General features: G+C 43.9%; 1 protein-coding gene across 3 annotated transcripts in view; it reads left to right on the forward strand.

Annotated features, from left to right (window-relative positions):
- Positions 1–25,112, forward strand: part of AIG1 (androgen induced 1) — a 168,582-nt gene that overhangs the window by 4,740 nt on the left and 138,730 nt on the right. For all 3 annotated transcript variants that reach the window (XM_033938235.1, XM_033938233.1, XM_033938234.1), the window contains exon 2: positions 22,000–22,155. In XM_033938235.1, the coding sequence (XP_033794126.1) occupies positions 22,000–22,155 (156 nt within the window). The remainder of the gene's footprint in view (positions 1–21,999; positions 22,156–25,112) is intronic.

Below are 25,112 nucleotides of genomic sequence, written 5' to 3' on the forward strand. Positions count from 1 at the left end.
TTCCCTCCCTCACCTCAGCATCTCTTTCCATCCCTCCCTCCCTCCCATCTCCCAAGTTCATGCCCCTTCCTTCCAGCCTTTGTCAAAGGTCATGTCCCCTCTCTCTCCCTTGTCCCAATATCCTCACTTGCTCCCTCTCTCCCTTCTGTGACCCAACTACTTTGTGCCCCCTCCCACAAGACTATATCTGAGCCATCAGCTGGGTCACCTCCTTCCTGCCTTCCAGCCACACTTGCTTCTTTGCAGGGCTGCAGGCCGCAGTTCCTGTATGCTGCATGTGGCTGACAGGAAGCCTTCCGTCCAACATCAGAGCTTAGAGATTTGCTAAGCTATCATATCACAGGGCAGTCAGAGACACCTGCCTGGAACCTGCTATAGCTCAATAAGTAAAAGCCCTGTGCTCCTCTTCCAGAGGTCATAAGCTCAAATCCCAACCAGCTCCCCAGCACATATTTTAATTGTGGCATTCTACCTTGCAGGTGCACCTTGATGATCTCACAATGAGGTCACCATTGTTCAGATGCAAACCTCCATTTGCAATGAAGTAGAAGCCATGCTAAGGTATCTGTTTTTCTTCTATTTTTAACCTTTTCCAAACGAAGCACAGAACCTGCACGTCCCCAGGTTCAGGAAAGGTTGCAAAAAGAATTGATCAAAAAAACCCGGTGTGGATAACAAATGCAGTGAAAAAGGCAATAAGTGACAAGAAAACATCATTCAGAAAATGGAAAAAGGACCAAACCAAGGACAACCAAAATGAGCACAAAAAGCACCAAAAGGAATGTCACCGAGTGGTAAGGAAAGCAAAAAGAGAATATGAGGAGAGACTGACAGAAAAAGCAGGAAACTTCAAACCATTCTTCAAGTATGTGAAGGAGAGGCAACCAGCCAGGGAAGAAGTGGGACCCTTGGATGATGGAGACAGGAAGGGAGAGGTAAAGGAGGAAAAAGAGATAGCTGACAGGTTAAACAAGTTCTTTTCGTCAGTCTTCACGAGAGAAGACACATCCAATATTCCAGAACCCGAGGAGATCATAAATGGAGACCGGGATGGGAATCTATCCAACTAGAGGTGAGCCGGGAGGATGTCCTCCGACAGATAGACAGACTGAAGAGCGACAAATCACCAGGTCCGGACGGCATCCACCCAAGAGTACTAAAAGAACTGAGAAACGAAATACCGGAAACACTTCCTTAAAAACCGGGGAGATCCCAGAGGACTGGAAAATAGCAAATGTCACGCCCATCTTCAAGAAGGAATCAAGGGGTGACCCGGGAAACTACAGGCCGGTGAGCTTGACCTCGGTTCCGGGAAAGATGATGGAAGCACTGATTAAGGACACCATCTACGATCACATAGAAAACAATGGGCGGCTGAAGGCAAGCCAGCATGGCTTCTGCAAGGGAAGGTCGTGCCTCACGAACTTGCTGTACTTCTTTGAGGGAATAAACAGCCAGATGGATAAAGGGGAATCCATAGACATCATTTACCTTGACTTCCAAAAAGCCTTTGACAAGGTACCCCACGAACGACTGCTAAAGAAGCTGTGGAACCACGGGGTGCAAGGGGATATCCACCGATGGATCAAACACTGGTTGGTAGGCAGGAAACAGAGGGTTGGAGTAAAGGGCCATTACTCAAAATGGCAATGGGTAACGAGCGGAGTTCCATAGGGGTCGGTGCTGGGACCGCTCCTGTTCAATGTATTTATTAACGACTTGGAGACGGGGACGAACTGTGAGGTTATTAAATTTGCGGACGACACCAAACTCTGCAGCAGGGTTAGAACCATGGAAGACTGAAGACCTGCAAAGGGACCTAACAAGGTTGGAAGAGTGGGCAAGAAAATGGCAAATGAGTTTTAACATTGAGAAATGCAAGGTCATGCATGTAGGGAAAAAGAACTATAAAATGGGGGGATCATTGCTTGGGGTGAGCAACCTTGAAAGAGACCTGGGGGTCTTGGTGGACACAACATTGAAACCATCAGCACAGTGTGCGACAGCCACCAAGAAAGCGAACAGAATGTTGGGCATCATTAAAAAGGGTATCGCAACCAGGACGAAGGAAGTCATCTTGCCGATTTATCGAGCAGTGGTGCGCCCACATCTGGAGTACTGTGTCCAGTACTGGTCGCCATACCTCAAGAAGGACATGGCAGTACTTGACGGAGTTCAGAGAAGAGCGACAAAACTGATAAAAGGTATGGAAAACTTCTCATACGCTGACAGGTTGGAAATGCTGGGGCTATTCTCCCTGGAAAAGCGGAGACTTAGAGGAGACATGATAGAAACCTTCAAAATCCTGAAGGGCATAGAGAAGGTAGACAGGGACAGATTCTTCAGACTGTGGGGAACTACAAGTACAAGGGGGCACTCGGAGAAATTGAAAAAGGACAGGTTTAGAACAAATGCCAGGAAGTTCTTTTTTACTCAGAGGGTGGTGGACACATGGAACGCGCTCCCGAAGGTTGTGATAGTCCAGAGCACGCTACAGGGGTTCAAGGAAGGTCTAGATAGGTTCCTAAAGGATAAGGGGATTGAGGGGTACAGATAGAAATAGAGGTAGGTTATAGAAATAGTCAGAAACCACTTCACAGGTCATGGGCCTGATGGGCCGTCGCGGGAGCGGACCACTGGGCACGATGGACCTCTGGTCTGACCCAGCGGAGGTGACTTCTTATGTTCTTCTTATGTTCTTAAGTTATGTATGCAGTCTATATATTTTTATCACCAAAAAATATGATTAATAGTGATCTTATGCTCAGAAAATAGTTGGTTATAATATTGTACCTAATCTGAGCATCTATTAAATCCTTTAAATTATTTCTTAAAGAGAGTTTATGAGCCTTAGCCCCACCACTCCACAGCATCAAATAACTTTCATCGCGGTAAGTTTTATGTGGTCATTTCCTCACCGGCTCTTCTTTTTCTTCTCAGTTTTCAAATCTTAAAAGTGCATTGTGCTATTGTTACAGTTCCTTTATCGTTTTCCTATGAAAGTGCTTAGTGCTTATTCAATTCATTATATTTACTATTTCAGTTCATCTAAATTTTATAAATTTATAAATATATACAGTATATATATTAAAGAACTTAACTTATGTATTTGAATTCATCTGTCTTCATAGCATACTTTATTTAGTTTACTCGTTTTTTTCAGTTTGAGAGGGTTGGACCTGACATGTTTTGCCTATTTCTTTTTCAAGGGTCCTTCCACAACTGCCAGAGTCGATCTACCTCAACAGTATTTTTGTCATGTGCTTTCTTTGCTTTCAAAAATAAGCTGATTGGAGCACTGTTTAGTCAGAAAAAAAAGGGTAGCTTTTTAGCAAGAACACTAAAGCTATGTTTTTCATGTGCTGTGCTTCAGTTAATGGATCTTTTCCTCTAATTAACAAATAGCATTGCAGTTTGTCCACAAAAATAGAAGGTTTTACATGCAATATCTTTGTATTGATGTGCTCTGTTTATGTGGTGCCTTATTAAATGTATTTTGAGCTTAATAAAGAAAAAAAAAAAATAAAAAATCCCAGAGAGCTATTTAGCAGATCGCATTAAGAATGTTCAAAGAGTGCCTAAGTTCCATCCATAGAATTCAGATCTATTTGAAGCCCAAACTATGCTCAAAAGTAGACCTGGTTTTCATTTGCCTACAATATAGGCATCATATGGACACCCTAGGTCACTCAGTGTTATGTAAATGAATCAAAGGACACCCAAATTGAGTCATTGCCCAAACCATGCCTATTCCACGCCTATTGAGTTAGGTGCGAGTTTTAAACATGGGCGTCCATGAAATTGTGGGCTATGTCTACAAATTGGCGTCTATATCCTTTGGATGCCTAAGTACCAATTATCGCTTAAGACCCTTAATTTGCTCATTAACTACTTAGATTGGACACCTAAAGCACGCCTAACTTTAGGCATGACTTAGGCACCCTTTATAGAATCGGAGCCTGAGTGTTTAAGTGTTAGTATGTTTGAGCAGAACAGTGGTTTGTATGGGAAATTTCCCATTTTTGTCCTTAATTCACATAATGTCGATGGGGTTCTTGTTTGCTTGGGTACTAACCACAGGTGGCAGTAGAGCTCCTAATGAAGTAGGAGGATCATAGAAAAAATCTGGAGTAGATAACTTCTGCATATGGCTCGAGGCCACGGAGAGATAACTCGCTTGTCCAGAATGACACATCTTTCTACTGGAAAAGATATTTTCAAGGTAAGAACATAATCTCTTTTTAAATTCTGCAGGTAGGGACCATGTGAAAATACTCTAGTAGTGCATCCCTTGTTGCCATTCTTGCGAGGAGTGTTATATGTAACAGAAGAATTTGAGTATGCATGACCATTTTCAAGGAGAAGAAACAAGCTTAGGTTATTTGTTTTACAAAACTGAGGAAAAATTACTAACCGTGAAGGGTGTGTATGTGCTGCAACTCTGTCCATAGTCTAAGACAGAGCAGGTGTTTCTAAAAAGGTACATTTCCTATGGCTTGCATTGAAAAGCAATTGATAGTTGTAGGAATTTTTGATAAGCAAGATTTAATTAGAATCCATATGCAATGGCAGATGTAAAGGTCTCCATTAGCTGTTCTTTTGGAGCTCACCAAGAAAATACAATTTCATGCTGGGAAAATGTGCTTGACCTTAATTTGCTTGTTATAGCTGCATTCCAAGTACTGAAAATTTACATGCACATAAGGCAGCAGCTTATATAGTCAGATAAATTCTGGGAAAAAGGCCCTTGGAATACATGAATCATTTATCAAATCTTTACCTTCTGGGGTTGCAACTCAGGAGTGTGGCATTCAAAAATGGTATTCAGAAGGGGGAAACTACTATAACTGACTTTTTTCATGGTGTGTGACAGAAAATGCATATACCCCCTTTTCATACTGACAGATAATTGTCACTTAGGGAAGAAGCAATACTGCTTTGCTTAAAATATCTTCCAATCTTGATTGAGTAGATTCAGGCCGAGTTGATTTTTACTCAGTATATCTTTGGTTTTAATTTGTTTGTGATTAAAATATTTTGTTTATTTTATTTAGGGCAAAATCCTTTGAAGAAAATGAGCTTTAAGCTTATGAATACATTAAAAATAAGGAAATAAATGAGTTCTGAGTTTAGTCTCAACCATAATCTGCAATGATCAAGACTAACTGTGGCATTGAACTCTTGGAAGAACTCTCCATGACAGCACAATACAATTTGCATAGTAGCTATTGGAGAAAGAGAGAAAGCGAGGAGATGGTGTTGCACTGTACCACTCTCCAAATATAATCCACACAGGCCTTGATTTTATAAAAGACACTGATAGTTATTCCACTGCTTAAGAAGCTGTGGAATCACGGGGTGCAAGGGGATATACACAGATGGATCAGACACTGGCTGGCGGGCAGAAAACAGAGGGTTGGAGTAAAAGGGCATTACTCAGACTGGCAATGGGTCACGAGCGGAGTCCCTCAGGGATCGGTGTTGGGACCACTCCTGTTCAATATATTTATCAACGACCTGGAGGCGGGGACGAAATGTGAGGTCATTAAATTTGCTGATGACACCAAACTCTGTAGCAGGGTCAAAACCAAGGAGGATTGTGAAGACCTGCAGAGGGACCTGACGAGACTAGAGGAGTGGGCAAAAAAATGGCAAATGAGTTTCAATGTGGACAAATGCAAGGTCATGCATGTAGGGAAAAAGAACCCGATGTTCAGCTATAAAATGGGGGGAATATTGCTAGGGGTGAGTGACCTTGAAAAAGACCTGGGGGTGATGGTGGACGCAACATTGAAGCCATCGGCGCAGTGTGCGACAGCCTCAAAGAAAGCAAACAGAATGCTGGACATCATCAAAAAGGGTATCACAACCAGGACGAAAGAAGTCATCATGCCACTGTATCGTGTAATGGTGCGCCCGCACCTGGAATACTGTGTCCTGTACTGGTCGCCGTAAGAAAGACATGGCAGTACTCGAGGGAGTCCAGAGAAGAGCGACAAAACTGATAAGAGGTATGGAAAATTTTTCATACGCTGACAGGTTAAAAATGCTGGGGCTGTTCTCCCTGGAGAAGAGGAGACTTAGAGGGGACATGATAGAAACCTTCAAAATCCTGAAGGGCATAGAGAAAGTGGACAAGGACAGAGTCTTCAAACGGTGGGGAACCACAAGCACTAGGGGTCACTCGGAGAAATTGAAAGGGGACAGGTTCAGAACAAATGCTAGGAAGTTCTTTTTTACCCAGAGGGTGGTAGACACATGGAATGCTCTTCCAGAGGTTGTGATAGGCCAGACCACAGTACAGGGGTTCAAGGAAGGTTTGGATAGGTTCCTAAAGGATAAAGGGATTGAGGGGTACAGATAGAAGCAGAGGTAGGATATAAAAATGGTCAAATCACTTCACAGGTCAAAGGACCTGGTGGGCCACCGCGGGAGCGGACCACTGGGCGGGATGGGCCTCTGGTCTGACCCAGTGAAGGCAACTTCATATGTTCTTATATTCCTAAATCAGCATGCCTAAGTTAATTTTATTAAACTAGCTTAATCAGCATTGATAATTGACAGATCATTAGGCACCTACCACTTCAAGGTAGGCACTTACACCGAGATGCTTACCGGCTCCTACATGGAAAGTAGGCATGGTTAGAGGCGGATTTGGGACATAGTTTGAGCATGGAATAACTTAGGCACACTCATGCTAATAAAACCCTGGCCTAAATGGCAGTGCTCCTAAGGATTCAACGTCTACTGGCACATAAGAATGCTTAGGCACTGCTAGGCACGATTCTATACAAGGCACCTAGCGCTTTGAATGGACTTATATGCAGTTTATACAATCAGACCCACAGTACTCAAAATCCTATGTTGCTCTCAATAGGTTAACCAAGACCAACACAGGATTTTGAAGCTCATACTTTGGAAATGCAGGAACAGGACCATGTCAGGATAAGTGAGCAGAAGACAGGCTCTAATATTTTCTTTTCCCCGTCCTTTGGTGTTAACCTTTAACCGTCTCTTTCCTGTCACAATTGTAGTTGTCCCCTTATCCTTTTGTATCTAATCAGTCATGTTAGTCCTTGTCTGTGTTTGTAATTATTTTACCTGTTATCCCCATATTTTATTGTACATCGCTTTGAACCTCGAAATTGTGATTTTATCATAATTTTATTAAACTTGAAACTTGACAGGAATGCACTTGTTGGAGAATTGGAGTTGAGGAAGAGTATGAGGACTTGTTGAAGGAGAAAAGGAGTGAGAGAACATATGGGGGGAGGAGACATAAGTAGAAAGATTGTTGAAGGGGGGAATGACCAAATGGAGATGGAGAGATTAAGGGGGGTGAATGAGAACTGGGGGAGGGGGGAAGAATGATTTACTGCCTTTCTATTAGGACATCTGGATCTTGATGATTTTCATTTGACTGGCTATGGAGCTAGGCGTTTATGTTGGTGCTGTCTGCATCTCTTCATAAGTACAGACAACTGCAAGAAACCACCATTACATGCAGCTCAGAGCTTCCCTTGGACTCTGTGGCTGTCTAGTAAGGTTTGCCTCTTTGTGGATGATACCAAAATTTGCAATAGGGTAGACACTGATGGTGTGGATAACATGAGGAAGGACCTGGTGAAGTATGAAGAATGATCCAGAATTTAGCAGCTAAAATACTAAGAAATGCAGGGTAATGCATTTGGGCTGCAAAAACTCAAGGAAGCAGTACAGTTTAGGACGCAGGGGTGTCCAACCTTTTGGCTTCCCTGGGCCACATTGGCTGAAAAAATGTGCAAACGCTGCAGCAAGACAGAGGAGCCGGCAAGACGGTAAACACCCGGGGGCAGTAGAGGAAAATACTGCTTCGCCCTCGACCGGGGCCGCACAAAATACTTCACGGGGCTGCAGGTTGGACACCCCTGGTTTAGTGGCAAAGAACATTTGTGTATGAAAGAGACTTGGGTGCCATTGTAGGAGAAAAGGTGATGGCGAAAGCTAGAAGGATGCTTGGGTACATAGGGAGAGGAATGGCCAGTAGGAAAAAAAGGTAATAATACCCCTATATAAGACTCTGGTGAGACCTCATTTAGAATATTTTATACAATTCTGGAGACTGCACCTTCAAAAAAACAAAACAGGATGGAGTTGATCCAGATGACAGCTACTAAAGTGGTCAATGGTCTTTGTCAAAAAGCATATGAGAAAAGAATTAAAGATCTCAATATGTATACATTGGAGGAAAGGTGGGATGGGGTGATTAATGCGCATGATGTGGATCTCTTTCAATTGAAAGGATGGTCTGGAATGAGGGGTCATAGGATGAAGATGAAAAGTGATAGACTAAGAAGTAACATCAGAAAATAATTTTTCATGGAAAGGGTAGTGAATGCATGAAATGGCCTGGTAGAGACAAAATTGTCTGAATTCAAGAAGGCTTGGAGATAGGTACATTGGATCTCTAAGGGAGAGGAAGAGGTAGTAGGTGGCATGGATAGGCAGACTAGATAGGTTAGGGAGGTAATCGGCCTCTCTTTAGTTTCCTTCGCCACCTGCCTTCATTTTTCTATGTTGCTATTTATGGTGCATTATTATTATATACAGAGGTACCTTGGAATCCGAACTTAATCCGTTCAAAAACCCTGTTCGGATTCCAAAACGTTAGAGTTCCAAGACAGTGTTTCCCATTGAAAATAATGGAAACTGTATTAATCTGTTCCTGGGTCCCAATCCCCTCCCTGAACCCCCCCCCCAACGGCCCCCTTACAATCACTGGCAAGAGGGTGCCCAACCCCTCCTGCCGGACCCTGCCCAACGAAACCTCCCACCCCGGGATCCTGTGGGTTGGGCAGTGGAGGGGCAGGCCTGCCTCATTTGAATGGAGGCAGACCTGCTGGCCGGACGGTGCGAGGAGCCGTACAGCCAACTGCAAGGTAAGCCCAAGGGGGGGTTCTGAGGTGGGAGATTTCATTGGGGGGGGGGTCTGACAGGAGGGGTTGGGCACCCTCCTGCTGGTGATCATAGGAGGGACGTTGGGAGGTTCGGCAGGAGGGGTTGGGCACCCTTCTGCCGGCGATCGTAGGAGGGACGTTGGGGTGGTTCTGGCAGGAGGGGTTGGGCATCCTCCTGCCGGCGATCATCAGGGGGCGTTGGGGAGGGGAGACTGTCGGCCGTAGCCGCGTCCGCTATGCCTGGGGTTAGGGCATTCGGATTCCAAAGCAGCGTTCGGATTCCGAGACAAAATTTACTTTAAAAAAAAGTTCATATTCCAAAACGTTCGAGTTCTGGGGCGTTTGGATTCCAAGATACCACTGTACTTGGTCAATCTTTGAGAAAAGCAGAGTACATATTTCAAAATAGAGTAGAATAGAAAACATAGGTAGGTCAAGGATCCTTTGCTTATGTTACCACAGCAGTGACATGCAAGATTACACTGGGCCATAAGTTTGGAATCCTTAGAAGCATTTTTTAAACAGTTTAGTATTCTAGTGCCCTTACTTTTTTTGTGTAGAACTAGTGTGTTTGTTGGATAGAGGTAAGCAAGGTATGTCATGCCCAGATGGAATGTTTGAAATGTTCATGTTAGTGACAGCTGTGTGTGGGAAGCACGACTTCAAGTATGTTGAAAAAGGAGTAGGAGGGGATAGAAGCTTGTTTACTTCATTATTGTGTCCATGTGACTACCAAGCCAAGGGGAGAAAGGTTCTGTGAATGCTGTTTTATTAATGCCATCATTACAATAAAAAAGGAAATTCTTTGTACAAAATCTCCCACTCTTTCATACACAAATGTGCAATTTTTAATCTCATTCTCGTAAGTCTTTTACATAAAATATTTGTTAGAATATATTTTAAATATTTCTTGAAAAATTTTTTCTCTGTTTTATAAATGCAACACTACTAGGCATCCTACATTTCTCAATGTATGAAAGGATTTCTACATTTCAAAAATGCAAAGAGTGGAAAAGCCCTAGAAGCTCTCCTTACTTCTCTCATGAAATCCTTTGAGACAATAATAGGGTCATATAGAAAATGCTTGCTCTTGTAGTGGTTACTTTGGCTAATAGAATAAACAGACTTTGCATCTTGGTTATCTTGGGTCACACCTAGCCAGTTGGGTTTTCAAGATACCTCACAATGAATATGTATGAGAGAAATTTGCATTCAATGAAGGTAGGGCATTCAGATCCATCTCATGCATATTCGTTGTGGATATCCAAAACATCTGACTGGCCAGGTGTGTCCCAACGATTGGGTTGAAAAGCTCTGCTCTAGGAGTTGTTTTTCTGTGCCTTTTGTATCTTTGTGAGATGAGCAAATGTTATGGTATCTGACTGCCTTATCTGGGTGTGTTTTGTCTTGATTGAGTCTGCTGGGGCCAACCCAGAGATCTGGGGATTTATCGGTCCTACTTTTGAGCTGGTTCATTTCTGGGTCATTGTGCTTGTGCCTCTGTGCTTCCATTGTTTACTTTGTTCTTGCCTTGTATCAAATCTCTTTTCCAGTTTTTGCTTCTGTGCCAGATTCTTGTTCTAGTTTATGCCATAAGAACATAAGAATTGCCATACTGGGATAGACTGAAGGTCCATCAAGCACAGTATCCTGTTTCCAACAATGGCCAACCCAGGTCCCAAGTGCCTAGCTAGATCAGCTTGTCCCTTTTATGTTCTGGTATGCTTAGTTTAGAGCAGTGGTTCCCAACTCTGTCCTGGAGGACCATCAGCCAGTCAGGTTTTCAGGCTTTCCCTAATGAATATGCATGGGACAGATTTTGTATGCCTGCCACCTCCATGATATGCAAATCTCTCTTATGCATATTAGGGCTATCCCGAAAACCTGACTGGCTGGTGGTCCTCCAGGACAGGGTTGGGAACCACTGGTTTAGAGTCCTCCTTTCAACATCTGTAAGGGTGAGTGTTTTAAACTTTCCCTTTGTTTTAAGGTTAGAGCTAATAAAACTTGCTTTTAACCAGTTATGGTGTATATACTCCTTTCACTTTCCTTTACAGAATTTCCCACTCCCACAGAATGTACAGAATTCTGAATTTCTGTGCAGAATTCTGTGAAGCTGCTGGCATCAGCTGTTATTCCTCTTTTCCCACAGAGATCACACAGCAGGAAGATGAGGAAGTGAACTGCCACTTGTCAGGTAACTTTGTCCTCTTCTGTATATGTGAATAGCACTAGCCTCCGTACAGCCCCATGGTTCACATATACAGTCAGACCTAGGCCAGCAGAGGAGGATGAAGTGTCATGACATACGGCAGTTCACTTCTCCTCTTCCTGCTGTGTGATCTCTGCACCAGTTCTGGTCTTCCTCCCAACCCCTCTTCATAAGGAACAGCCCTCTTCTCCTCCCAACCAAGTTAGAAGAGGATTCCCCTCTGGGCCCACCTTACTCCCGAGTGGTCCAGTTGGGCAATGGGGGCAGGAGTGAAACTGACTTGCTCTTGCCTCTAGTGACTTCATAGTAGAAACGGCCATTTTGACCTCTAGCTGGAGTCTTGTGGTACTACTGCTAGAGGTCATGGCAGCCATTACCACTGTGGAGCCACTAGAAGCAGGAGCAAGTGGGTTTTGCACCTGTCCTATATAGCCCCACTGGACTACCAGGGAGTAAGGTAGGCCTGGGGGAGCCTTCCTTAACTTGGAGGGTAGAGGTGGTGTGGTTTGTGAAGGACATATGAGCTTTTGCTGGGAGGGATGGAATAGGGTCAGAGCAGGTACTGATTTGGGTGGGAGGGAGAGCAGTTGAGAGGTGGGATATACACATTCCATTAATGTGGGTCCCAGCTAATATTCAGGCAGGACCCACATAAGTGTCTTATGTGGGCCTTGGCTGAATGTTGACCATGACTACCTAAAGCATATCTGATCTAATCCCCCTCTCACACCCTTACCCAGTAATAGGCCTAGGGAAGCCTACTGAGACTTGGGAGGGGGGCATATTTGTGGGGGGGTCTATTTTGTGGTGGTCCAATGGTTAAATAAGGCAGGAGTGACTCCCACTTGCTCCTGCCTAAAATAATGACAACTGTGATCTCTAAGAGCATAAGAATTGCTGCTGCTGGAGACCAGTGGTCCATCGTGCCCAGTAGTCTGCTCCCGTAGTGGCCCTTAGGTCAAAGATCAATGCCCTAACTGAGACTCTCTTTACCTGTGTACGTTCCAGTTCAGCAGGAACTTGTCTAACTTTATCTTGAATCCCTGGAGGGTGTTTTCCCCTTTAATAGCCTCCGGAAGAGCGTTCCAATTTTCTACCACTCTCTGGGTAAAGAAGAACTTCCTTACGTTTTTATGGAATCTGTCCCCTTTTAGCTTTAGAGAGTGTCATCTCGTTCTCCCTACCTTGGAGAGGGTGAACAACTTGTCTCTATCTACTAAGTCTATTCCCTTCATTATCTTGAATGTTTCGATCATGTCCCCTCTCAGTCTCCTCTTTTCAAGAGAGAAGAGGCCCAGTTTCTCTAATCTCTCACTGTACAGCAACTCCTCCAGTCCCTTAACCATTTTAGTCACTCTTCTCTGGACCCTTTCAAGCAGTACCGTGTCCTTCTTCATGTACGGCGACCAGTGCTGGATGCAGTATTCCAAGTGGGAGCGTACCATGGCATGGTACAGCAGCATGATAACCTTCTCCAATCTGCTCGTGATCCCCTTCTTAATCATTCCTAGCATTCTGTTCACCCTTTTTCCGCCGCCGCCACACATTGCGCGGACAGCTTCATCGACTTGTCGACCAGTACTCCCAAGTCTCTTTCCTGGGGGGTCTCTCCAAGTACCGCACCAGACATCCTGTATTTGTATATAAGGTTTTTGTTACCGACATGCATCACTTTACACTTATCCACATTAAATCTCATTTGCCATGTCGCAGCCCATTTCTCGAGCGTGTTAATGTCATGTTGCAGGTCTTCACAATCCTTCTGCGTCTTCACTACTCTGAATAACTTCGTATCGTCCGCAAATTTGATCACTTCGCTCGTCGTACCAATTTCCAGGTCATTTATAAACATGTTGAAGAGCACGGGTCCAAGCACTGAACCCTGCGGCACTTCACTCGTGACACTTTTCCAGTTCGAGTATTGTCCATTTACCCCCCCACACACACACACTCTGTTTCCTATCCGCCAACCAGTTTTTAATCCACATGAGTATTTCACCCTTGATTTCATGGCTTGCAATTTTTCGAAGCAGTTGTTCATGCAGGACAAATTTGTCCCCATCCCCGCAGGAACTCCATTTCACCGTTCCTTCCCCGTGAGTTTTGTCGCTGTCCTTGCTCCATTCCTGTAAGCTCTGCCTTAACTGCACAAGCCTTGAATACTTATAATTTTAAAATGTTTGAGACTTGTGCAGATGAGGATAGAGCTTGCAGGGACAGGAAAATAACTCTCTGGGACGGAACAGGGAACTGAGTTCCCGCGGGGACGGAGAATAATTTGTTCCCGTGTCATTCTCTAGTTTAGTTCTTCATATCATGATTGCTGTTTTTAATCAGCTTGATTTGTTATTTGAGCTCTGTTTACACACTGACTTGGGCATCAGTGAAAATATGACCTCATTGGGTTCTCATTGCTCAAAGGATTTTTATTATCATACTGGTCACTTTTTTAACCTTGTGACTGGTGTTCTGGTTTCTCCAGAACAGTTCATTGTTCACCATTTTTTACCATTTGCCTTTTACGCTGGACCATGCCAGGTTCTGTGACAGCTTGGGCTAAAATGAGTATCTATGTTGGTCATGTACTGACAGTGTACCTGTTTTTCCCATTCATACTTTGGACCTACTTTTTCTGAAATCTACATTCTAGTACGACAAGACACTCTGTTACTGAACCCGTGGATAGTCAACATCTTTTCACGAAAACTCTTGTAGGGAGCTTCATTTGCATTCTTTTTGCTTCTCCTTCCTTACCTCTGGACTGTCCTTCAATTCCTCAGTTAGAAGCAAAGCAGACAGCCCTGGAGCAGAAACATAAAAGGGAGGGGTACAGGGACTCTCCCAGGGAAACATGTCTGTTCTGCTCATATCATCAAACATATAACCAAATTCAAACATTTGCAATACATAAAAAGGTGAAAAACAAACAAATCACCTACTTTAACGCAACCTACACTAAGAGTGTGGGAGATTTGTAGAGATACCCCTTGGATACTTCAACACGGTAGCCACTGCCTCTATTCTTCTCAAGGCTGGACCAAAGAAACAAGATGTCTGAATTGTCAGTCTTATTGAGACAGGAAGCAGGCAAATTCACAGCTGACAGGGCTTCAAGCTTCAGGAATAGAGTGTATGTCTACTAGAAAGATTATTGAGGTAAGAACCTAATCTTTCCTTCAAATACAACAGATACTCTATTCCTGAATCTGTGGGATGTAACAGAGCATTCCCTCAAGCTTAGGGTGGGCCAGATGAGCCTGCCATCAGAATCGAAGTTCCAAATGTGGAGTCCTGTTTGGCTGCTACGTCCACTCTGTAAAACTTTGTGAATGTATGCAGAGAAGACCAAGTTGCGGCTCTACATATCTCTTCTGGGGAAACCGAAGAGGAGGCAATGCGTCTCATGGAATGTGCCCTCACAGAAATGGGTGGACACTTTCCATTTCCGATATAGGTGGAAGAAATGGCCATACGGATCCACAGAGAAAGGAGTCAAAGATACCCCCTAGGTTGCGAGCTGAGGAGACAGGGGTTTGAGAGCACCGTGAATTGAAATAGAGAGTGGGGGGGGAGGAGGGGGGAAGAAGAGAAGCCATATTCAGCTTTAGGTGGCAGTGGGACATACAGGAAGTGATGTTGGGCAGGCAGGCTGAGACACAAGCCTAGATACCTATAGAGATTTCTGGTGTGGAGAGGTAGATTGGGAGTTTCCAGCATAGAAGTTGTATTGAAAACCATAGAAGATCAGAGTGCCAAGGGAATTAATATAGATGGAGAAGAGAAGGGGGTCCCAGCACAGAGCCCTGGGGCACCCCGACTGGTAGCAGGATAGGAGTGAAGGAGGATCTGTCACTGCATAGAAGCCAACTTTTCAGAATGATTGGGAGTGCTAAACCCATTATAAATTATATCTCCTTGGACAGACTGAACCATTTGCTCAATATTGGGGGTGCTCAAGCATCTGCACCATAGGTGCCAACTTTTCAAAATGATTAAGGTTGTTAAACCCAGTGGAAATTATTCTACCATTGGACACAGTCATAGAGTTCACTCAATATTGACAGTGCTCAAGCACCCACAGCACTCATAGAGCTGGCTCCTACGCACCGCTGTACAGTATATACTAAAGGTGCAATATGAGAGATGGAGTAGAATCAAGAAAGAACAGGGCCCTGAGCTATATGTAGCTGCTACAAAAATGTCAATTTACCATATACTGTACTTTGAAAGTGGCTCTATATCAGCAGATCCTGTTCTGAAATACTTGAGCCTCGGTTCCCCTTTTGTACATCCCGGTTTTGTTTTTAAAATCAATTGGCTCATCTTTTTCACATATTTATTCATATGTATTTGCTCACAAGCTCAGTGGTCAGTCAGTACTGATAACCAAGTGGTGACATTTCATAGAGACAAACAAGGAAGCATGGGATCCATCTGCTTATCTCAAGAAACAGCTCCTATACAAGATTTTTTTTAACTTCAGTTGCATCTTCATCCAGCCTACCTACATTCCATAAGTACGCTTGTACATAAGCATTGCCTTACTGGGACAGACTGAAGATCCAGTAAGCCCAATATTCTGTTTCCAGCAGTGGTCAATCCAGGCCACAAGCACCTGGTGATCTCAAGAGAGTAAAATAGATAAGCAGTTGATTTTCCCAAGTCCATTTACCGTAGTAGTGGTTTTTGAACTTTCTGTTTTAAGAACTTATTTTAACTGCTTATTAAAGCCCCTTATGCTAACTACTTTCAGAGTTTAATTACACTTTAAATGAAAGAATATTTTCTTTAATTTCTTTTTTCCTAAAACTCACAGCGTTTGGCTGTTGTACAGAGAAATAGGGTGAAGGGGTTAGGAGCTGGGGAGGGAGCAAGGGTTCAAGTGTTGAGAGGGTTTTAATAGAGAGGATCAAAAGGGAGGTGAGTACTGTAAGTAATAATAGGGTTGTGGAGGGTTAGAGGAGGGCAGAGAGGTAGCTAATTAGGCGATGAATGAGGCCTGACAATGCAATAAGATGCCAATCAGCAATACAAAACACCAACCAACGCTCCAGGTCAAAAGAAACATTTTCTCTACCATTTACTTGATATATAGAGCAGGTGCACTTTTGGGTGTCATCAGTGTACCTCACAATTATCCTAAGACAAGTAGGCAGCATGTGGGTACAAAAGTGTACTGTTTCTTTAAAAGACTGAAAAGTCTCAAGACCGCCCATACAGTGGCGTACCTAGGGTATGTGGCACCCGGGGCCCATCATTTTTTGACACCCCCCCTATGTAAAAAAATATTTTTTGTAATCACCATGAAACAGAATAAATGGTCAGAATAGAAACAGGCAGTGAAAATTTTCTTATATTCCAAACATAACATAACATAAATTATGTCTGAATTGTCATGACATCAGAAGTACATATGGAGTAGTTGCAGGTGATGCTTGGGACAGTTCTGATTGTGTTAGTTCGGTTTTATGTGTTTTTTGAATAGAAGGTTTTGTAGTCTGTGGTCAAGGTCAATAGGTTGTAGAGTTGGGGGTCGAGTGTTGCAGCTCGAATGGCTAGGAGGTTGTCGAACAGTTTTTTCTTTTAATGTTTTTGGTTGGAGGGTGTGTGAATGGTGCGCGAGTTCTCCTATGTCTGGTTGAGGTGGATTTAATTATTTAGCTGAAGAAATTAGTTACCCCCCCCCATTCCACACACATTAATTCTCTTCCATTTTTGTTCCCATTATAAAAAAAGCACTGATAAGTTCCCAGAAAAAAAATACATTAAAATAAGAAGTGAAAACAAAGGCCTCTACAGATGAGAACATAACATAAGAATAGCCTAACTGGGTCAGACCAATGGTCCATCATGCCCAGTAGCCCATTCTCATGGTAGCCAATCCAGGACACTAATACCTGGTCAAAACCCAAAGAGTAGCAACATTCCATGCTACCGATCCAGGGCAAGCAGACACTTCCCCCATGTCTTAATAACAGATTATGGACTTTTCCTCCAGGAATTTGTCCAAATCTTTCTTAAAATCAGCTACACTATCTGCTTTTACCATAACTTCTGGCTACTTCATTTTTAAGTTTAGATCTTTCCTTTCAAACAGAGACCTTGCTAGATGTCAAATACAGCACAAGGTAACTTCACATGGACTTAGCTGTGCAGGAAATGTGAATCTCCTCATACACCCACCATATAGTGCAAAAATGTGCAAAGGTCTGTTTTTTTCTTTCGATCACTACATAGCCTAATGCCACACAAGCAGCGCTGTTACAAACATATTCTGTAGGTCAATGCTAAGGATAACAAAGTTTCCTTCCTTGGACCAGAAGGAGATAAACCACTGGAAGAGATCCCAAAACAACACCCAAAGACCCACTCAGTGTGTGAACCAGTTGAGTGGAGTGGACTAACTGGGGGGTGGAAATGGGCCCGGAGTTTGCTCAGCAGAATTTCCCAGACCACCTCTTCCTCTCAACACATTGACACGCTGCCACCATCACCACTAGGAACACCTCACTGGGTAGGCCAGCTATGCTATAAACTTTATAAAACACATTATTATATTTTCTTATAAAGCACATATTTTAACTGAACTCTCTGACATCCTCAGCCTTTCCATTCACAAAAATAGAAGGAAGAAAAGTTCCCATTTCCTGCTGTCTCATGTCCCCGGCCTATACAATATTTTTTTTCTGCAGACCCTTCAAAAGTCTGACCAAATCCTCGTTTCACTTGCATTATAAAGTACTGAGGATGCCATCTCTCCCCAATCCCAGGTCCTAAGACTAAGACAGTAGCGCAAACTAATGCTGCCAGATTCAGGAAAAAAATTTTTGATTCAATTCAGCCTATTGAATTGGTTTTTCAATTCGATTTTCCTGCCCAGTTGCGTGATTTTTTTCAAAACTCCTGGTGGGTTTTATAGCTTTTTCACCCCCTTTGGCTTTTCCTAACCACACTGGCGCTGTGGTGTAAATAAAATAAAGAAACAAAAAGGACTTTTCCTCTCTCTGTTAAATCCTAGCTCACGTTTGCAGTCCAACACCAGCTCTGGCAGGATACACATTTCAAATCTGACATATTATAATCACAAAACAGAAAATAAAATTAATTTTTCTACCTTTTGTTGTCTGGTTATATTTCAAATCTTGTTGGTCCAAGGCTCTGGTTTTCTTCTGATAACTTGCTTGCCAGGGTCTCCTTCTTTCTGCATGCTAATTGCATGCATCTGCCAACTCTGTCCTCCCTTTCCATTTCCCTTCCCTTCCCAGGAAGTCTGGTGTCTTTCCTTTTTTTCATCTCCCTCCACAGATCCACCTTTTCTTAAATACCCTTTCATCCGGCATCTCTCCCTCCTTCCCCACCACCCCAGAGTCCACCATCTCTCCCTTTCTTTTCCTAATTACCCTCCTATCCAGTATCTCTATCCCTCCTCCACACCATCCCTTGTGTCCAATTTCTCTCCCTTTCTGTTCCTTCCCTCCCTAAATCCCATGGTCCATCATCTCTATCCCTCTCCTCTATTTTTAGACCCATTATTTCTTCCCCCCCCTCCCAAAGTTTGGCATATGCACGTCTCTTTGAACACCCCCTTCCCTCCGTGTACTTCTAAATCATGGTCCCCCCCAAAGGCCTGTCCCCCCTTAAAGGTCTGCCTGTCCCCCCTTGAAGGCCTGCACCCCCCTTGAAGGCCTGTCCCATCCCCTTGTAGGCCTGTCCCCCCCTTGAAGGCCTGCCTGCCTGTCCCCCCCTTGAAGGTCTGCACCCCCCGAAGGCCTGCACCCCCCCCGAAGGCCTGTCCCTCCCTTGAAGGCCTGTCCCACCCCCTTGTAGGCCTGTCCCCCCTTGAAGGCCTGTCCCCCCCCTTGAAGGTCTGAACCCCCCCAAAGGCCTACACCCCCCCGAAGGCCTGCACCCCCCCTGAAGGCCTGCCTGCCCCCCCTTGAAGGCCTGCACCCCTTGAAGGTCTGCACCCCCCCGAAGGCCTGTCCCTCCTTGAAGGTCTGCCTGCCTGCCTGTCACCCCCTCCCCCTTGAAAGCCTGCCTGCCTGCCCGCCCGCCCCACCCTGAAGGCCTGATGCCCCGACCCACCCCGAAGGACCGCTCGCCCCCCTGGCCTCCCCGCACCACCTATGAAGCAGCCGCAGCAGGATCGCGAAGTCAGCGTCAGCGATCCCTGCGCTGCTTAGGCGCTGCTTCCTGCGCCATGGTCCCGCCCCTCCTCTGATGTCAGAGGAGGGGCGGGATCGCGGCGCAGGAAGCAGCGCCTAAGCAATGCAGGGATCGCTGATGCTGACTTTGCGATCCTGCTGCGGGCTGCTTCACAGGTGGTGCAGGAAGGTCAGTGGGGCGAGCGGTCCTTCGGGGGTGGGGGGGAACTGAACGGCAAGGCCGGGAGCACCCCCTTAGGGCTGGCACCCGGGGCGCACCGCCCCCCCCTTGGTACGCCACTGCGCCCATACCATGCATGTGCTGGTGCCTTCTCACCCAACATTGATTTCTAGGACCATCAGATCTTAGTTTTCCGGGGATTTAAGAAGCTGTTTTTCTTAGAATCTCTTCAAATGTATCATATTTTTCTTCATATCTTTATGTTTTCTTGTGTTTTTTTTGTGTTAAAAAAAATTTATTTTTAACCAAACATTTGGTTTTTGTTTTTGGGCTTTTCTCAGCCTGTTTTCAGGCCAGGAGGATTGATACATTTTTGACCTGGCATCTAATCGACCTCCCAAGATCATTTGGGATCTTTGATCCCCTCAATGTCCAAGGCTACAAGCAGCTTTAAGAAGTGCACTCAGTGTAATTGGACCATTTCAGCAACTGACCCACATAGTTGGTGTGTGTAGTGCCTGGGTCCTGTGATATTTCCTGCAACCTCTGTTCAAATCTTCAAAAAGGTTGCTTAAAGCCAAACAGGTTCAATACAAAAGATTTTTAAGGACACCGGGAGCATCAAGGATATCTGCTGATTGTGACGTCGATACTCATAGACCATCTTTGACACCAACATCAACACTGAAGGCATCGCTAACAACACCAAAGACATTGATGTCTCAAACCACTGTTCTTTTGTCTCCCTTACCTCCATTGGTGGGAAGTGCATAAAAAAGTTAAGAGGCACAGGCACTCTTCCTCTCCTTGAGCATCTACTCCAACGACCAGTGGCATAGTAAGGGAGGGGGGCAGTCTGCCCCGGGCACCATGTTGCTACCCCCCCCCCCCGCCTCTTCCCATTACTCTCCTCACCACGTTCACACCCCCTTTCCTTCCCCTTATCTCTAGTTGAAGTTGTTGCTTGTGACAGTCAATAACGTGCTAGTGACCCTGTCAGCTCTCCCGCTGATGTCACTTCCAGGTGCCATGCATAGGAAGTGACATCAGAGGGAGAGTCAACATAGTTGCAAGGAGCTCATGGTTGTCCGCCGCAAGCAACAGTTTCAATTAGAGGTATGGGGAGGGGGAAGGGAAAGTGGGTGAGGGGCACGCACGGCAGGGGGGGATCGGGGAAGGAGTGGGGGGAGTAGAGATGAGGGTGGGGGAGGGGCTCTACTGCCCTGGGCACCTCTCACCCTCGCTATGCCACTGCCAATGACACATGCAAGAAGGAAATGCATCAAAACTAGGTAACTAGGCATCTTTACAGCTGGTGTGTCTTCAGAGGTGTGCCTCAACATCGAGGTCACCAATGCCTCGACACCTGGTGCAATCTGTGCCATCTCTACCAATTATGATTTCAGTACCAGCACCATCTACTTGGTCTATCTGCATACCTTTACAAGATTTTACAGAGTGAATGTGGGGGCTCGAGAGGATGTCACCTTTGGATCCTCGGTCTTGCAGGCAGGTTCTTCTGTCTCACACTAGACATCAGCAATTGCTTTGGTACATCACCTAACATACATACTCCTGAGTAGATGTAACAGAATGAAAGATTAGGTTCTTACCTGGATAATCTTCTTTCTGTTAATCTTCTCAGGGGTCTATATGGCCTTCCCTCAATATATCCTGTTTTGCCTGCTTTTCTGCCTCCTGGAGTAAGGAAATCCTGTATAAGTAAGTGTATTCCTCAGCCTCTAGCTCCTTTGATGTTAGTGCTTATTGCACACAGCAGATTGGTTCTCTGTTGCTGCTGTTTTAAATTCTGCAAAACTTGGTTCGCAGGAATGGATTGATCACCTAATGTACAGACTCCTGAGAAGATTAACAGAAAGATTATCCAGGTAAGAACCTGATCTTTTAATCTAAGCAGTTTCCAAAATTAATAATAAAATTAGGAGTGAGGCTATGAGGAACAGACATAATAACAAATATTAAAGCAAACAATGCCACCCAAGCAAGATATGACATGCAAGGAAAACAACAAGGAGTATTCATTATTTACATGGGAGCACCCAAAAGGAAGCATGGAAGTGGGAAGTTGTTAGCTGTGAGTCCAAGCACAATCATAGTTCCTCTAAGCTGAAAGAGAATAAGAAGTAAGAGAAAAGAAATATGCTTTAAGCAAGGACTTAAACTTTTCAAAAGAATGTTCAGTTAAACTTTTCAAAAGAATGTTCAGTTATATTCATGACACTTATTAATATGAAAGTACATTCCTAATATTTTCCGTTTGACACTGTGTAATATATATGGTAAAAAAAAAAAAAGTTATCTTGGTTGTATTTGAAAACAGTCTGAGAACTGTCTCCTCAGTTAAGACTAAAATATGTACCATTCCTTATGAGAGAGAATGTGTGCTGGGAGTCTGTACTATGGTTTTTTTGTTTCAATTTGATATGCATTTGTTTTTCCACAATATGATGTTCATTCCTAACATCTTATCTTTGGACTTATCAGTGCTGAATTTAATCTGTATAGGTTATCCAGGCTGTCTTCTTTGGGATCTGTGTGCTGACTGACCTTTCCAGTCTTCTGACCAAGGGCAGTGAAAACCAAGAGCAAGAGAGACAGTTAAAAAAACTCATCTCCCTCCGTGACTGGATAATGGCAGTTTTAGCTTTTCCTGTGGGAGTTGTAAGTATGATAATGATAAACACTGCATGGACAGTTTCTCTAACAATCTTGGCTGGCTGTTGCTGCTGTAAAACATGATGATGATAATTTTTACAAAAACAGAGAAGCAGAGGCAGGAAGCAACTTAAAGAAGTCACTTTTATATGTACCACTAGGTAGATTGCCTCATTGGACATGTATTTGTTTTTAGCTGGCTTTCAAATGGTGAACATGTCAGTGGTATGACAATCAAATCATGTAAATATTTGTCTTGGTAAAATTCACTCTACAGTTTGTATGCAGCTCCCTCAAACTTTCCCTCAACCCTGAAGAAAGGTTTCTTTGTGAAACATGCATGTCGGGAGAGGTGAAGACAAGACACAATCACTATAAGTTAAGTGATGTTATGGTGTCATATATATAGAAGAGATTTTAAGAAATAGTTGAAAAAATAAAAATGACATAAACTCTAATAAAGGTTGGACCGACGAAGAATACAAGCATTTGGGAGTTTTGTACCGATTGCGGTCTGAAGGTCCATACATATGAAAAAAATATACCTTCAATGGTTTATTTAAGAATATAGTTTGGTCAGCCTGTAGAGTGAATTTTAACAAGACAAAACATTAAATGATTTAATTGATTTAACAACAGTGGCTTTTGAATAATTTTAGTGGTATGACAAAACATTTATTTTGGTATTACAGTATTCTTTTGAGGGATAATTAATTTTAATCTGAAGTTGAATATACCAAATTACATTGTTTTTTTTGTTTTAGACACACTATTCATATTTAGATGTGCATAAACTGGCATATAGATGGGATACCCCACAAAAAAGAGTCCGGTTTCAAGTTCCACTTTATATGGTTATCATTAAAGTATATTTTGGCTTGAAGATCCCTGCGGTTTTCTCGACTTTCCTTATATAGATGGGATATACATGTCGAAAACTGAAAAATGTGCATCTGGCAAGAGGTGTGGTCTGGGTGTATTTTGGGGGAGGGGGACTAGAGTTGGCCTAAAAATAAACACACATCCCCTGATATTTAAAATTATTTAACTGACCAGACTTGGCTGCTGACCAGAGTTTGGCGCCTAATTGCAATTCCATTTCATCCATACACTATTCCAGAACTTGCAGATTAGTTGTGTCCATTGAACAGCAGGTGGAGATAGAAAATACTGGAGGGATGAACTTTGTGGCTTGGGTTATATGCTTCAGATGTTCTCTGTTTTCTCTATCTCCAGTATGTGGAAGGACACAATTTCAATCCTGAGCTTTGGTTAGGTTGCTCATGATCCAGTTGGTCAGCTGGATCTCAGTTGAGCTCCTCTGGCCCTAATTTGGTCCAGGTAGCATCACCAGTAGTGTCAATGCTCTGCCTTCTGAGGCTTGTGCCCTCTTCTTTTCCCTCCCCCCCCCCCGGCCCATTAGCAACAAGGCTCAGCAGCTGGGTAATCTACAAAACAAAGAATATGATTCAGCTTCACTTGGCTTTTTTGTTCTGGAAAAATCGAACAAAAGCAAAATCTCTGACTCGAGGAAAAAAGCTGGAGTGAAGGCAGTGTTCCTGCAGGCTGTTTGGTACAGTTCCTGCTCACAGGAGAGCTGCCTTTGGCTGCACATCACTTCGAGTGGGGTTAAGAAGTGTAGGAGTGGTAAGTCTCCTTTCTGGTATGAGTCGGCTGCCAGGATTCCACCAGTTGTTGCACATCAGACAAGATGTGGGAGGGAGAAGGAGGCACTCTGGAAGAAGAGTCAGGCCCAGTTTTGGTGTGCAGAGTAGGTCCTCTGGCAGGGGTTCTTGGACGTTCTCCCCAGAATAGCACAGCTGTGTTGGGTGATGTTCAGATCCAAGGGGATGCTGCGGGCCTGTCCTCTGCTCTTCCCACGCAACTTTTGGTGCCAGTAATCATCTTCATTGGGGTGGCCAGAGGGGGCTGGAGGTTTGGAAGTATGTTTTCCCTTGAATTTGTGCATGAGTAGCATCAAGCTTATTTGTTTAGGCAAAGCCAGGCTGGTGTACCTCAGATGCCCTCTGATCCCCTCCTGCTGGCTCCTCTCAGGTCCAAGAGAGCAAAGGTGGATTCCTTGGTTGGGGCTAATGGATTCTTCTCTGGCTTTTCCTGTTTAGGATGAGGCCTCAGTCTTCTCAGATGCCTTTTTTCAGGAACTCCCTCTGGAAGAGGGGGACGACCCCAAGATGTTACGTTTGTTTCTCAAGGAGAAGTTGAGCTCCCTGATCTTGGAAGCTCTGGCTGCCATGTCTGTGGAAGACCTATCTACGACAACCTCGGGGATGTCAGAGTCTTCTGCTATGAAATTCCTACAGGAGCCTTGTAAAGCTTTCCATATGCACTCAGATATTCAAGAATTGATTTCGGCAGAGTGACTGGTTCAGGATATGGGCTTGAAAGAGGTTCTGGCTATGGCCTGATTATACCCTTTGATTCCAGAAGAATTGGAGAAATTGCAGCAGTCCCATGTGGATTCCCCGGTGATGGTGGTTACAAAAATACTTCCCTTCTGGTGGAAGAGGACATTGTTCTCAAGGATCGGCGAATTGAACACACCTTGAAGCAATACTTTTTTTTTTTTTTTTAAACATATTTTATTGAGACACTATAAAGAAATGTAAACATGTGTCAACAATTTCAAAGTACAGTAACAGAAAAAATACAGTAAATACAGCAAGACAAACCTGTTTATATTTTTGCTCCCCATCCTTAAGGCCCCCCCTTCTCTAGAAGCCAAGTGTATACTAGACTGTAGGGTAATGTTACAAGTTTAGTAATCTGCTTTGGGCAGTCAGTGTCAGCGAGTTCCAAAATGGCTCCCAAGTAATAATAATAATAATTTATTTCTTATATACCACTATACCGTGAAGTTCGAAGCGGTTTACAATAAAGATACATTTGACAGTACATGGGATAGAAACGGTTTACAATAAAGATACGTTTAGTCAGTACTGTAA

Source organism: Geotrypetes seraphini, chromosome 3 (genome assembly GCF_902459505.1).
Source record: "Geotrypetes seraphini chromosome 3, aGeoSer1.1, whole genome shotgun sequence".
NCBI classification, from domain to species: Eukaryota; Metazoa; Chordata; class Amphibia; order Gymnophiona; family Dermophiidae; genus Geotrypetes; species Geotrypetes seraphini.